This window comes from Halichoerus grypus, chromosome 1, assembly GCF_964656455.1.
Source record: "Halichoerus grypus chromosome 1, mHalGry1.hap1.1, whole genome shotgun sequence".
Classification (NCBI taxonomy): domain Eukaryota; kingdom Metazoa; phylum Chordata; class Mammalia; order Carnivora; family Phocidae; genus Halichoerus; species Halichoerus grypus.
The window spans coordinates 201,017,479-201,032,530 of record NC_135712.1 but is presented as its reverse complement, the minus strand read 5'-3'; the positions used below and the strand labels follow the sequence as shown (position 1 = coordinate 201,032,530).

General features: G+C 48.9%; 1 protein-coding gene across 1 annotated transcript; it reads left to right on the top strand.

Moving 5' to 3' along the window:
• Positions 1 to 916: 916 nt before the first annotated feature.
• CCR2 (C-C motif chemokine receptor 2) lies at positions 917 to 8,755 on the top strand. The gene is made up of 3 exons (XM_036107645.2): positions 917 to 996; positions 1,149 to 1,257; positions 4,851 to 8,755. Exon 3 carries the CDS (start codon positions 4,862 to 4,864, stop codon positions 5,981 to 5,983), a length of 1,122 nt encoding a protein of 373 aa, XP_035963538.1. The 5' UTR covers positions 917 to 996; positions 1,149 to 1,257; positions 4,851 to 4,861; the 3' UTR covers positions 5,984 to 8,755.
• The last annotated feature ends 6,297 nt before the right edge of the window (positions 8,756 to 15,052 follow it).

The window sequence follows — 15,052 nt, the reverse complement described above, 5'->3', positions numbered from 1 at the left end:
TCATGACCTGAGCCGAAGGCAGTCGCTTAACCAACTGAGCCACCCAGGCGCCCTGTCATTTTTTCTTTATGTGCATGCATATGGCTTTTTTGTCCCTCATTTCCTGCACTACTGCCTTCTTTTGTGTTTTATTTTTTTTTTGTAATGAAATGCTTAAATTCCCTTTTATTTCCTTTTGTGTGTGTTCTAAAACTATTTTCTTTGTGATTACCATGGTGATACATAGTTAGAACATTCTAATTTAAATTTATACCAGCTTAATGTCACACAGCTTAAAAACACACAAAACTCTGCTCTTTTATGGCTCTGTTCTCACCCCTTTTGGTTGCTGGTGTCACAGAAATGCCTTTATACATCATGTGCCAAGAGGAGGCTGTGGGGGATGGGTAGATACTACAGTGCCAAAAGTTAAAATCGACCAAAGTTAACTGCAATTGATCATCCAAGCCTCCTCCTGACAGTTGCAGGTCTTCAGTAGATTCCAGAGTTCCAGAATAGTTAGATAAGACAGATTCTGTCAGTGCAATTGTCTGGGTGGAGAGAGAGATTTCTGGTGCTTCCTATGCCACCATCCTCCCAGAATCTCTGTGGTGTTTTCTTTTAGAAAAACTTCTTTCTGAGGAGTTGGACCTAAAATAACTGAGGCCCTTACTGCTAAGGACATCTCTGATACAAGAGACAATTTTACATTCCCTTTTCAATAAAAATCTCCACCTAAAAAAAAATTTCCAATCAGATCCCAAATCCATAATGTCACCAGTGTGCATGGTCACATAAAACTCATTCTGTTTTCTCCCCCACCAACAACAGCCCCACTGTTAGCATTTATCCTCTGGAAAATTAAGTTCTGTTGTGCTCATTTCATGCAAATTATCACTGGCAGAAGAGAGAGGAAGATTTCCAGATATAGAGACCCACAAGATAAAGAAGCCCAGAGTCGTTAGACAGAGGAGCCGATGTACGGGGTACGCCTGACTCACACTAACGGTTGCATAAGTAAGATTTCAAAATTAATATTACTCTGGAGACCTCAACCTAGTGTACAATGTTCCTGGCTGGAAAAGAAGAACTATACCCTTCTTTTTTTTTTTTTTTTTTTTTTAAATCTGTACCATTACTTGCCGTTATATCTCCGCCTTCTTCTGCAGGAAACATTATTTCCTACTTCTGCACACCAAGTTTCTACCTTCAGATCTCTTTGATTCAGTTGCTGAGAAGCCGGACCCTCTAGTGCCACTTGGGAGAAGCCATCCACCGGTGAGTTGTGGGTGCTTTTTCCATTACTTTATGAATCACAGGCTCAAAGCATCCCAACACTGGAGATGCAGGGACTGGGAACACCCTGAAGGTTGCGTAGCTCAGGACCTTGGGGGATGGTGTTGGGGGAGAAAAGGGCTGGAGGGTGGTGTCTGCACCAGAAATGTTGGAGAGGCCCAGATGACAGTGAACAAGAGCAGAGCAGGGTGAGACCACCCCACGGGGCTCAGGTGAGAGGAGAGTGCGCTAAAGAGGACAGTCACGAAAGTAAGGTCATTCAGGCTACTCAGCTGCTGCTTCTCTCACTCTGCCCCTCCCAGGCCCTGGGGCTTTAAAGAGCTGGAACTTTCTATCCCAAATATTCCCCCTCCCCGCTTCATAGTCCATCTATGTGATGGTCCAAGCCCTGAACCAAAATTGGCCTCTTTCCTCAATTCAGAAGGCCCACGGGGGCTGAAGTGAGGAATCTATTTTTCTGAGAGTCAGCTTTTAATCGATTCAGGATGCGTCCTGACACTTGAAAGTGACACCTTGCAAGTCTGCCGTGTCAGGGGCTAGGTGTGCCGGAGTGACTGGGGAGAAGTTGTGGAGGAGGAGGTGGCTGGTAGATGAGAATCCAGCACAGGTAAACAACAACGTGGAGAGAACACACGGTGGAAGTGGTCAGGGCGATTGGCCCCCCCTTCCCCCGATCTGAATCACCAGAGGGTCTGGGCTGTGCATTTCTGACTGACAGACTTCCTGTATGATACCGAAGCCCAGCACTTGAGAACCACTGGTCCAGTCCACACTTTCCCATCCAGATGAGGAGGCCAGCCCTGTGGTTGGTTATAGAACAGCCCAAAGGGTGTGCTGCACTTAATGGGCTGTGTGCAAGGATCCCCAATATCTTAGTTTTTATATGGTCTCCCACTGGATTGCCTGGGAGGCTAGTCCACAGTGGGGCATTGTGTTTCTCAGCAACTTGCAGCCTGCTGGTTCTCTGTCATTCACTTACAGAAATGATATTTATTTAACAGACTCTAAGTGCCAGATCGGGCTCTGGGGCACCAAGATACTTCATTGCAAGACAAAGTTCTTGGCCCTTGTGGAGCTTATTTTCGTGTGTGTGTGTGTGTGTGTGTGCACGTGCGCACATGTGCACACTTCTGCATGCATAGGTGGGGCATTTTCATACTGGTGAATGTGTGGCTTTTAAGTCTAAATGCCAAAAAAGTTCAAGGCATGGAAGCATACCTAGAAAATTGTTACCTATTCTCTATCCATCTCTGCTCTCCCAGCCTGGAGATAGGAGCTCCTGAGGTCTTTTGTAACGGAATAGCCCCAGGTTCAAAATCCAGTTCAGCTATTACTTGTTTTGTAAATTTGGGAAAGTCATTTAACTTGTCCAGGCTTAAATTTTGAATTCTTCACTTGTATAATGTATAAACACTTGCTCACAATATTTTTGCAAGTATTAAACTAATGCATGCAAAGTATTTAGCACAGCACCTGGAACTTAAGGAGCACTCAATTAATGATCATAGACGTAATTTTTTAGGTGGATACATTTTTCCCCCAGAGCTTGATTAGAAGTCTTACTTAGTTGCAGCAGATTTCCAAGAATCTGGCTTAGTGAAATGAAAGATCTATGAGATGTATCAATCAGAAGAGAAATTGAAGAATAAGGTGTGTACAAAGATAAAAACCAATTCACAGTCACTACCAAGAAAGGGAAAAAAAAGAATATTCTTGAGAATCAAGCCTAATGATGTTAGATGTTATACTCAGGATAAAGACTTTCACGCATTCCCTTAATGAACATTTATTGGTGCCCCCTTTAGCCGGATGCTATATCATAAGAGCTGGAAACAGAAACATGGTTGGACTTCAAGGGGCACACAGTGTATTGGAGATCGTGTGATAAGGGCTTGTTTAGAGGTATGCATAGTGTTATGAGATGACTGGAGTGATTGATTAGAGGAGGCAGGTTTGGCTTCACAGAGAAGGGGAATTTGAACAAGAGGTACTGGCGGATGACTAGGAGCTCACCAGGCATTTTAGGCAGAGGGACAAGCTTCTGCAAAACCGCTGAAGCAGGTAAGTTTGCAGGAAAATGGACGGGAGATGGCTGGGGTGGGAGCACAGGACCTGGGGTTTGAGAAGTGACTGAAGACGAAGCTGGGAAGACATGAGCGTAGACAAGACTGACGAGTGGTCTGGGCATTGCCTTTGAGGTCCTGCCACATACAATGTGTGGGACCACTGTGGTTTTCAGCTGAGAAGCGCACGATCCCATTGCAGTGTTGGGGAGGACAGGTTGAGAAGGAACATGGTCAGGAATAAGCTGCGAGCAAGACCACAGCAAAGATGGAAGCGGGGAGGGTCTGAGGCAAGACAGTGGCAGCCTGACAGAGGTGCAGAGGGGCTGAGCCCCGAGGTGTTTATGAGGTAGAATTCACATGACAATGATCATGACAGCAGTAGTAGAACTGAGTATGGCTCACGGTAGGTGCTCAGTGAATGCTGGTTAAATGGGTCAACCCACGGGGAGGTATGCAGAAGGCGATGGGAAATTCAACTCTGAGATGTAGGGGTTGAAAGGTGAGACTGGAAGGCAGAGCTTTGGGATGCATTGACATTCAGGGTGCCTAGAACCCCGTGATTAGACAGCACGACTCAGCAAGGACTTGGGGGCGAGAATAAAGAGGTAGCAGGTAAAGAGGTGGCAGCCAAGGATGGTGCCTGGGGGCTCTCGCAGGGGGGCAGGGGAAGGAGACACCAACCAAGAAAATGAATAAGGAGGCCCAAGGCAGGCACTAACCTCCCAGAAGGCACAAGAGTTTTAAATGGAAGAACTTAGCAGAAGGATCCAGTGCTCATCGAGGATGAAGCTGAAGCAGACCCAGGGCATTTAGTAGTTGGGTTGCCATGGCAACCTTGCCCAGGAAGCTTTGGCTGGGAGATGGAGGCAGAGAGTTGAGAGTTAGTTAGAAGGCGTTCGGCTGCAAGTAGCAGAACATGGAACTCACAGTAGCTTAAAAACGAGGGCTTATGTTTTTCAAATCACAAGACGTCAGAGGATGAGCAGTTCAAGGCTGGGCTTACGACTTGGTGGCGCTGGGACTCGGCCTCGTTTTGCTCCATTCTCTGAGTCTTTTGTTCAGGGTCCCAAACACCAAGCCCTCACAAGACAAGCTCGAGCAGCAGAAGGGGCAGGCCCGGGTTTCTGCTGCATCTCTCCTGTCGGAGAAGAGCGTTCCCAGAGGCCCCCTCACACAGTGCCCTTCCTTGTTGTCCTCCGGGCACGGGTCACCGGCCCGTGTACCCCCCAGAGAGGATGTAGAGCAGTAAGTATGCCGTGCGGGGAATTACACGACGCCAGTTGGGTCCTCCGGGAAGGCCTGGGGTGTTGAGAAACGGCTGATGGGGAGACAGCTAGCGTCTGCTCCCAGGAATAAAGGGAAGTGATCAGCCGACACACGAGCTTTCCAGGACACGGCCGCGAAGCAGAGACGAAGACCAGGCCATCGCTGACACGGAGCGAGGGTATTTTTAAGCTGGGGGACAGCAGCGGTTACGTGGCGTGTTAGCAGTTTGTTCTCTGATTACAGGACGGAGAAAGATGGGTGAGAATGGCACGTTTCCCCAGGCCAGCCACAACATGCTGTCCACATTGCATTCTCTGTTTACAACCAACATCCAGGGCAGCGATGAAGAACCCACCACCATTTATGACTATGAATACAGCGCGCCCTGTCAGAAGGCCAACGTGAAGCAAATCGCAGCCAGGCTCCTGCCTCCGCTCTACTCGCTGGTGTTCATCTTCGGCTTCGTGGGCAACATGCTGGTCGTCCTCATCCTCATCAACTGCAAGAAGCTGAAGAGCATGACGGACATCTACCTGCTCAATTTGGCCATCTCCGACCTGCTCTTCCTTCTCACCATCCCGTTCTGGGCCCACTACGCCGTACACGGGTGGCTCTTGGGGGAGGTGATGTGTAAGTCATTCACCGGGCTGTATCACGTTGGGTATTTTGGCGGAAACTTCTTCATCATCCTCCTGACCATCGACAGGTACCTGGCGATCGTCCACGCCGTGTTTGCATTAAAGGCCAGGACAGTCACCTTTGGGGTGTTGACAAGCGGGGTCACCTGGGTGGTGTCCATGTTCGCCTCTCTCCCCGGGATCATCTTCGCGAGAGTGGAAAAGGAAGAAGATTTTATGTCCTGCAGTTCTCACTTCCCAAAAACATGGAAGAGTTTCCATACAATAATGAGGAGCATCTTGGGCCTGGTCCTGCCCCTGCTTGTCATGGTCATCTGCTATTCGGCCATCCTCAAGACCCTGCTCCGGTGCCGAAACGAAAAGAAGAGGCACAAGGCCGTGAGGCTCATTTTCGTGATCATGATTGTTTACTTTCTTTTCTGGGCTCCCAACAACATCGTGCTTCTCCTGGTCACCTTCCAGGAGTCCTTTAACGTGAGCAACTGTCAGAGCACCAGTCAGCTGGACCAGATCATGCAGGTGACGGAGACCCTTGGGATGACACACTGTTGCGTCAACCCCATCATCTACGCCTTCGTCGGGGAGAAGTTCAGAAGGTATCTCTCCACATTCTTCCGAAAGCACATCGCCAAACACCTCTGCAAACAGTGCCCAATCTTCTATGGGGAGACCGCGGATCGAGTGAGTTCCACATACACACCTTCCACAGGGGAGCAGGAGGTCTCAGTTGGCTTGTAAATGAGTAGCAGTTTGCTTCTTACTTTTAAGAGGGGACAGCAATCTGTATGTGATATAAAGCCTCAAGGGTCTGTTGCAGAAGGGAGGCCTGTGAGCTTCTGAGGCGATAGCACGCTCAGGAACCTCAGGGTCGTGCGCACCAAGACAGATTTTGTCCCTCCCTACGTGACCAAGGCGCACTCAGGGGATAGTCCAGAACAACTGTGGGTAGAGACTGTGACTTCTCCAACGAGCTCCTCCCAGTTCCTGGAAAATGCCATACCTGGAAAATGCTTATGTGCTTCTCCCGGCCTTCACCTTCTCTTCACTGGCTCTGCAATGCTATCCCTTTGGTCAGGGGTCCAGCTGGAGGTGGGGAGGGGGGCAAGTGGGCATGGGTGGATGGCGTGAGGGCGCATGGGGTCAGTGTCAAGTGCCAGGAGGTGTGGGCATGGCTGAGCCTGGGTGAGGAGGATGGGAAGGGCTTCGTTGGTCCAGCCAGACAGCAGTGCTGCCCCCAGGCCCTGTTTCCCACCCATATTAACCTGGAAGGCCCCACCTGCTCAGGGAGAGCATGGGAACCCCAAGAACCCTCCGAGAGCTTCGTTTGGGTCCAATCATCCTCTTCTGTGTAAGTACATGACACATTTTTGCTTTGTTGCCATTTATCTGTGACAACCACGCAGCCTACTTTTGCAATCTATTAAATATCATGCCCCATTTTTCACATGCGTCGTAAGCCACATGCCCCTATGTAAAAATGTATGAACATGTTTGTTTATAAAATCTGTGTAGTCTATAATGAGATGAAAAATAAAAGCCCTCGTTTGGGCTGTGCAGGGAAAGGGGAGGTTTGCAGGTGGTGATGGGGAGAAGGCGTGAAGGCGGATGACTTCCTGCATCAGGAACTGTAGCAAGAGCTCTGGAAGCTGTGTGGGCGCACACGCCGCTCCCCACCCCCCGCAGCAATGTGTCCAGAATCGGCTAGGAGAGGCCAGGGAGGATGCATCCGAACCCGTAGAGGCCTCGGGTCTTTGGATCTGACTGTGTTTATCTTCTTGTTACCTGTCCCTGCTGCCCTGGCCCCATCTGCGCACCCCCCCGCCCCGAGACTTCATCACATCACTCTTGCCCAAAGGATTGCCCTGCCCCAGAGCCAGCTCGAGGACGTCCAGGAGAGTGGCCTTGGGGAGTAGAAAACGGTGCAGCCAGAACCCCTCCATGGGCCCGGGAGAGGGGGAAAAACCGGGGGGGGCCCTGGGGTGTGTCGCCAGGGCAGAGAAGGAGCCGGCAAAGATGACAGAGGCCCCCGCCTTGGAAGTCATACCCTAGCCTGTGAATCTCGGGGTCTAATCGGCCAGATGGGGTGGACCTACACGAGGAAGACTCTAGACGGGGTTGGGGTAGAATGTTTTCCAAACTACCTTCCAGCAGCTCATTTTTGGATCCAGGCATAAAGTTCGCATATGTAAAAATGATAATAATAAAGTAAAAATAAAAGTAAAGCTGAAACTGTAACTTACAAATGGGGCAGAGTATCATTTTAAGAGTTGCTATTATGGCAAGCCTGAAAATACCGTATTAATCCCAGAGAGAATTCTGGTTTTGAGCTTAGAAAGTTGGAGCCTGTGGTATGTTTGGGAGACTACCAATTCAACATGAATAGTTGTTGATCAGGGAGTCCAGGGTCTGGTCTACGGGCTTACTAGCCCATGGCGATGTGGCGTCTAACTCGTACCATTTGGATCATAGCCCACGCTGCACAGGGGCATCTCGACCGGGTATTTATTCTCCCAGCTTTGCGGCCACAAATCCTTCATATCATTATGAAGTCTAGGAGGTCATGGGTTTGATCGTGTTCAAATGCTTCTGTGCTCTGCCAATGTCATTCATGTTCAAACTGTCCAATTTGGAGTGGGAACTCCTAAATCACACTGACCCCTAATCGAACTTTTAAACCCGATTTGTAAAGGGGAGGAGTTGGCTCACTTAAGTCAGCAAAGACTCTTATCTTGGGTGAGCCAAGTTAAGAAGGTACACCTGGGTGACCCAGTGCATTTCTGATCTGACACAAGCAGGAAACACAGGGCTTCTGGAACCTGGCAGCTCGAGAGCTGTAAGCGACGATGGTTTTCCTTTCCTGCTTCACGGCTAGAGAAGGTTTCAGAAAGAAGTGTGTGTGTTTGGGGTGGGGAGAGCAGGCTTTGCCTTCCGGTATTTGTAGTATCCTCATGAATGCATGAAATTTTGTTTGGATGATGAAGTGTAAATCTTGGGGTTTTTTTTAAGCTATGATTCGGAAAATGAGTTAATGCTCTAACTACACTGTTGTTTACAAAACTACCTGATTAGCGACTCCCCATTTTCTCCTACCCACCCCCCAACCCAGCCTCTGGCAACCACCATTCTACTCTTTACATCCATGATTCGGACTATTTTAGGTACCTCGTGTAAGTGGAATCATGTAGCATTTGTCCTTCTATGACTGGTTTATTTCACCCAGCCTAATGTCGCAAGGCTCACCCATGTTGCTGCACATGGCAGGACGTCCTTCTGTGTGAGGGTGAATAAAATACTCCATTGCATGTATATGCCGCATTTTCTTTATACCTTTATCAATGTGCATAAAATTTCAGTTTTACAAGATGAGAAGTTCCAAACATCTGCTTACAACATTGTACCTGTTGATACAATACTGTATGGTACATTTAAAAATCTGCTGAGAGGGTAGATGGCCTGTTAAGTGTTCTAACCATAATAATAATAATAATAAAAAGCCTGCCTGTTGTGTTATTCTGTGGTGTGGTAGGTTGTCTTACTGTTCTCCACTTTTCACTCCTTCCCCTGTGTGATGACACATGCCTGTCCCTGCGGTGTGACTTATGACTTAGAGTGTGCCCTGCAGGTATCCTCCTCCATCCACAGAAGGCTCGGCCACTAAAGAGTGAGAGGAAGTGCCATCTGCCTCACCCACACAGAGTGATAGAGGTGGTTGGGCTGAGACTCTGGCTCTCCCTGCTCAGCCACAGGAAGGCCCGTCCCAGGCCACAGCAGGTGCCGTGGCAAGCGAGCAAAGAGACCCAGAGAACAGAGCCAGAGCCCCGGCCACACACGGCAGCCACACGTCATGGGAGCAAGAAGTCCACGCTTGCTGCTTTAAGCCACTGAACTGTGGGGGCTGTTTCCCAAAAAGCACAAAGGCTAATTAGTACATATGGTACATAGTGGCTTCATAAATAAAATTTGGAAAAGTATCCATTTGTTATTCCATCAGGGAGTTCAATGCGGCCAACACCCCTGACGACCTATCATGTGCCAGTCTGGGCCAGGCACATAAGGATGGGTGTGTTAATTCCCACGTTCTTAGGCCCCCCTAAGTGCAGGGACTGGGGAGGGGAGGAGGGGTAGAGAATGGGGTATTTGTAAATCACCAGGCACCATGCAAAGCACAGAAGTAGAGGCATATGTGAAATGTTCTGAGAGCCCAGAGGAGAGAGTCACTAACTCACTGATAGTCCCACGTCACGGTAGTAATAGCTGTGGTAGGAATTTATTGCCACCAAAGAAACCACTACTTAAAAGCTGCTGACTATTTCCATTTCTAGAAGGGGAAACCCTGTCTTCTTTATTCCGAGGAAAACGTTTGAGTGGGCTGTTGGAGTCAAGCAGGTGTCAGGGAAGATCCTCATTTCCAGGGATGGGTGTCTAAGATTTCTGGTGGAGCTGGGGCCTTGGCAGGGCCCGCCCAGTGCCATCCTCCACGATGCGTGATGCTCAAAGGCCCTGCGGTCTCCTGGGAGTGAGCCACCCAGACCCCATCCTTCTCTACTTTGCCTTCTTCTCATTATTAGGATTTCCCTAACAAATTGAAATGGCTTCAGGGTTGATTAGCCAACAGCAGCGAGGGCCACCAAGGAGCACCCAGAGGAGGCTCATCAGAGAGAAGAGGCCTCTGGGCTGGTGAGCTGACCTCTGTGAATTTAGGGGAGGGTTGGCCCTGGGTTTGGTGAGTGACTGAGGTTGGAAATGTCTTGAGACCTTGTCACTTTGACACTACGTCTGTGTTCTCACATCCTCGGGACCTCCTTGCTGCCTCACCGCTGTGCCCTGTCTCCACCATCTCCTCTCTCCAATCCCCTCTTCTTCTGCTCAGCTGGCCTGCTGCCCAGAGGATGCCCCACCCAGCAAGGAGGTGCCGGCCTCCCCTTCTGGCAAGCTCCCATTCCTCACGTAATTCTCTCAGACCCACTTGGCTTTGAGGAGAGGACCCCCTTTCACCTCCCCATCAAGCCCGCCCATTTCTAGAACCCTTTCCTGCCCAAATCTGTCTCCTTACAGGACAGGGGTGCAAGGAGTGGACATGACAACCAGGGGCACAGAGCTGATTCTGTCACTCTAGTAAGCCCCCAAGGAAGATGTGTGACCCCAGGTGTCAGTGGTTTTCCTTAGAACTGTAGGGTACTTAACACCTCTCTGCCCTCAGCCTTGGGCCATAACTGCCAATTCTGGGGCAACAGGAAAAGTCCTTTATGAGATCCTGTTTTGCATAGAGCTGAAGACAGAGGTGCAGATGTGATCCGATCTGAAGTCACAGTGGGCCTAGTCACGTGCCTTCCTCGGTGCACTGCATTGCATTAGCTCTATGTCTGGGCACTGATTCGAAAGAAATGCTCCAAATGCATAGAGCAGACTTCCCAGCTGAGTTAAAGGGTTTCCACCACATCTGGACATATCTAATAAGCGAGGAGGTAGACAGCCTGCAAGTGTTCACTTGGTTTCATGATTTGCACAGGGCATGGGGGATGTGGTGCAGGGGCTGGGAAGGGGGTCATTCCGGGAAGGACCTGGAGGACAGAGACATCAGGGGTTGAGAGGACGGTGCAATGACCCCCAGCCCCATTCACCATGAAGTGGATCTGAGGCCAAAGGTGAAGCGGTGTGGGAGTCATGGGACCCTAGCATCATTGCTCAGACACACAGGAGGCAGGGAGGGATTCTTCCTCTTTCTTTGAGGACCATGGGGATTCTCTGACTTTCTTGGTGAAGGTGGCTTTGGGGACACTGGGAGCGCCCTCCTTGGTGGGGATATCAGAGCACTGGCAGCCACACTGAGAACCGGCGGCAGTCCATAATAGTGGATCAATGGAAAGAGCCTGATGTCTAATAACAGAACTCTGGCAAATATGGTTATGGCAATACACTGAACAAAAGAAGCCAGACCCAGAAGAGGATAGCATCTATGATTCCATCTACATGAATTCAAAGGAGAGGCGCCTGATGATCCATGGTGACAGAAGTCAGGTGGCCCTTACCCCTGGGTGTGGCGTGAGGGCACCTTCTGGGGTAAGAGAATGATGCTCTATCATCTCGATCGGGGGCGGGGGGATGGTTATGTGGGTATATGCATATCAAAAGTTGACCAAATTGTGCACGTAGGATTAGTGCACTTTGCTGCATCTAAATTATACTGCCATAAAAAGAAGAAAGAAAGAAAGAAAGAAAGAAAGAAAGAAAGAAAGAAAGAAAGAAAGAAAGAAAGAAAGAAAAAAGAAAGAAAGAAAGAAGAAAGAACCATAAAAATGACAATGTAAGAATTATATAGAGAGAGAACTTTTTAATAACATGGAGGAATGCCTATACTGTAATCTTTTTTTAAAGATTTTGTTTATTTGAGAGAGAGGGAGATTGAGAGGAGGGGGAAGGGCAGAGGGAGAGGGACAAGCAGACTCCCACTGAATGCAGAGCCCGATTCGGAGCTCGATCCCAGGACCCCAAGATCACAACCCGAGCCAAAGGCAGGCACCCAACTGACTGAGCCACCCAAGCACCCCTATACTATAATCTTTAGCAAAAAAACCCAAACAAACAAAGAGAGAAGCATATAGAACTGGTATACGTGCAGAAACAATCAAAAAGTATACATGGGAAAAAGTCTGGACTGAAGCACATCCCATGTTCAAAAGTATTGTTTTGAGATCATGAGAATATGTCTGATTTTTTTTCCTACTTTCCATTTTTCTATTTTTCCTAATGCCATACAATGAGTGTGTGTTGGTTTTATTAGACATTGGTTTTAAAAACTAAAAGATGTTCACAGCCCATCCTGCTGTTGCCTGGCATTGACCTAGAGTCAGGCTGGAACTCGTGTGTGTGTGTGTGTGTGTGTGTGTGTGTGTGTGTGTGTGAGAGCTGCCGTGTGGCAGGTGGCAGGAGCTGTGCTCATGCGGCTGACCCTCCGAACCCAAGGAGAGGAACCAACGTCTTCCCCAGCCCGTGGCAGATGCTCTGCATTCACAGTGCAGAGATGAGCGGGCAACAGGAGTCGAGCCACCCATCCAGCTTGGATTCAATGTCTGGATGCTGAGCAGCTACTTAAAAGTCTGGCCAGCTCCCCGAAAGGAGGGCGGGCGCAAGATGCCTCCAATATGGGCATCGAGTCTAGAGTGACAAGCAGGTCAAAAGATCATTTCTCATGGGTAGTCTGAACGTCATCCCCAGGAGAACAAGAGCTCTGCAAACAGGGGCCAAAGAGAATCATGAAAGAGACCATGAAACTCAGTCATGGCATGACAGACTGAAATGTTTCCTTCATTCCAGGCTGAAGAAGTTCCCGTGGGTCCTCACTTCCTTGTAACTCCTTCGGCTGAGGCTCCATCCCAAGAGGTGACCTGAATCCCCCTCTGGACCCAGAAACCCCAAAAGGGATGACACACCAGCTAAGCTGGGCTTCCATGTTCTAGGAATCCTCACCCTGTTTCCCCTCCAAATGTGTATTGTCTACACCAGCTTGGCCATAGAGTCATCCAGTATTGAATGGGGGAGCTGCCTTCCGGATGCCCGGGTCTAGCACATCACCCAACAGATGACGATAGGGAAGTTCAGAGAGGGGAAGTATCTTGCCAAGGACACACATTGGGGGGTGGGGGGTCAGCAGCACCGTCTGGGACTGCAAACCTGCACCACTACTCCATACTGCCCTCTGGGGGCGAGGACCCATCACATCCTCAGCCGCCCGGACGATGGACAGCAGAACCTCACAGGGCGAAGCCCCAACTCCGGTGGTGAAAGCAAAAAGCCAGCCGTGGTCACATACAGAAATGTAACATTTATCCAGCAGCATCTGAGAGTTCTACACACACACACACACACGCACGCACGCACACACACCCACACATTACCACCAGTGAACACAAGGCTGCTCTTCGGACGACCGAAACTATTGACGCCACCTATTTTCTGCAAAATTCTATATTGATTTATTTGCTACCCATTTTGTGAACCCATATTTTTGTGAAATATAAGGCCTTCTTTACACAGCCCACAGAGGGCCGATATCTGTGAAGCACCGTATTCTTGTTATATCATTTGATCTTGACCACAGACCTATCAAATAGGTTTGTGATTTGGGTGTTTTTTTTTTTTTTTTTTTTGCCCCCATTTTACAAATAAGAAAAACTAAGGCTTGGGGAGTTTCAAAAGCTCGTTTCAGAGCCAAGTGGCAAATGATGAAGCTTGGAACTTACCCCTGGAGCACGTCTGCAGAGGCGGGTTCTTAATTAATTGTCGCCTCCTGACTTGCACACACAAGATGAACTTGAAGATTTTTTTTTTTTCATGATTCACTGTCCTGGTTGTGATTACCAGTTGTTGGATTCTGTTGTGACACAAGAGCATGGCCCTGGCTGGGTGGTTATTGATTGCTGGGCTGTTTCTATGTGCTTTTCTGGCTGTCCCAGCCATCATCTCCTTCTAGTCTATTCTCCAAGCACTGGTCCCTAGCTTCAGCCCTGCAGCTTCTAGGCCGCTGAGACTACTCTGCTCTAGACGAGGACCCCGGGAACCAATTTCGTTAAAATGTTATCAAATAAACTCTCTCTAGGAAAGGATCTCGGAATGAGTGACTAGGAGTTTGATGTTTCCCGAGTGGATATAATGTGCTAAATTCTGGGTGTGGCTGCCTCTTGTGCCCCTCCCCACAAAGCCATTATTCAGCGCATTGCACGGATGGGAAAGCTGAGGGTAGGGCGGGGCTTCAAGCTCCGGCTGTCTGGCTGCGGAGGCCACGCGCTTAGCCCTGTATGATGCTGCCTCCACAGGTTTGGGGTCTCCGCCCTTTCTTAGACCACAAGCCGGTGCTTCTGATTCTATAGTGGAGGAAGTGGAAGACCCCAGAGGGCGCTCTTGAGGCTCAGGGTGCTGTCCCCTGTGTTCTCCGCTCAGTAGTCAACAGTTGAGGTTTTTAGATAAGTAACCAACCACCAAGAAAGCTCTCTGCGGCTGCATATGGTACTGTCATATACTCCTGAACCTGACCCTCTGCCGTCAAGTGTTGCTCATTTTATGTGGACAATTTCTCAGAGCTGCAGGATCACTGCTGCTATATATATCTTGCACAGTGCAGACGCTCCTGAATGCCTGCTGGTTTGGAGGGCTGCAACATAGTAACCAGGTGGAGGAAATCCATAATGACAAGCCCCACAACATACCCGACCCCACAACATACCCGACCCCAAGGCAATGTGTTTAGCTCACAGGTGAACCTGCAAGTAAAGCCCTTTAGACAATCAGTTGTTTTCGTTTGCAGAGAAAAAGAGTACTGCGGGGTGAGGTATGGGTGTGAGCTGGGGTGGGCACAGGGATGGGGGGAACGTGGGAAAAGGGGACCATAGGGTTCATGGGAAGTATTCCTCTCTCAATTTCAAGTTGGCTTCAGTGGCTTTGATTGAGGACAAAGAGTAAGAGAATCAGAATCTCTCCTGTTTAGCCTCACCATTGATAAGCCCTGTGGTCTTGTACAAATAAATCATTGGCCTCTGAAGCAGCCATTTCTTTCGGCAAAATGAGGGATTTCGACTTGATCAACGTGAATGATCTTCTAGTTCTAATATCCTTCAGTCCTATTTTCTAACAGATTCTAACAGATTTTGTTTTCTGCTCAGAAAACAAAAGACCTAAGTGTAATCAGGGAAACCCATGAATAAGCTCTCAGGCCAGACATCTAGTCTCTGGCGTATTTTAAGTTCAATTGAAAAAGAAGAAGAAGAAGAAGAACTGTTCTCTGATTTTTTTTTTTTTTTTTTTTAGGGCCAG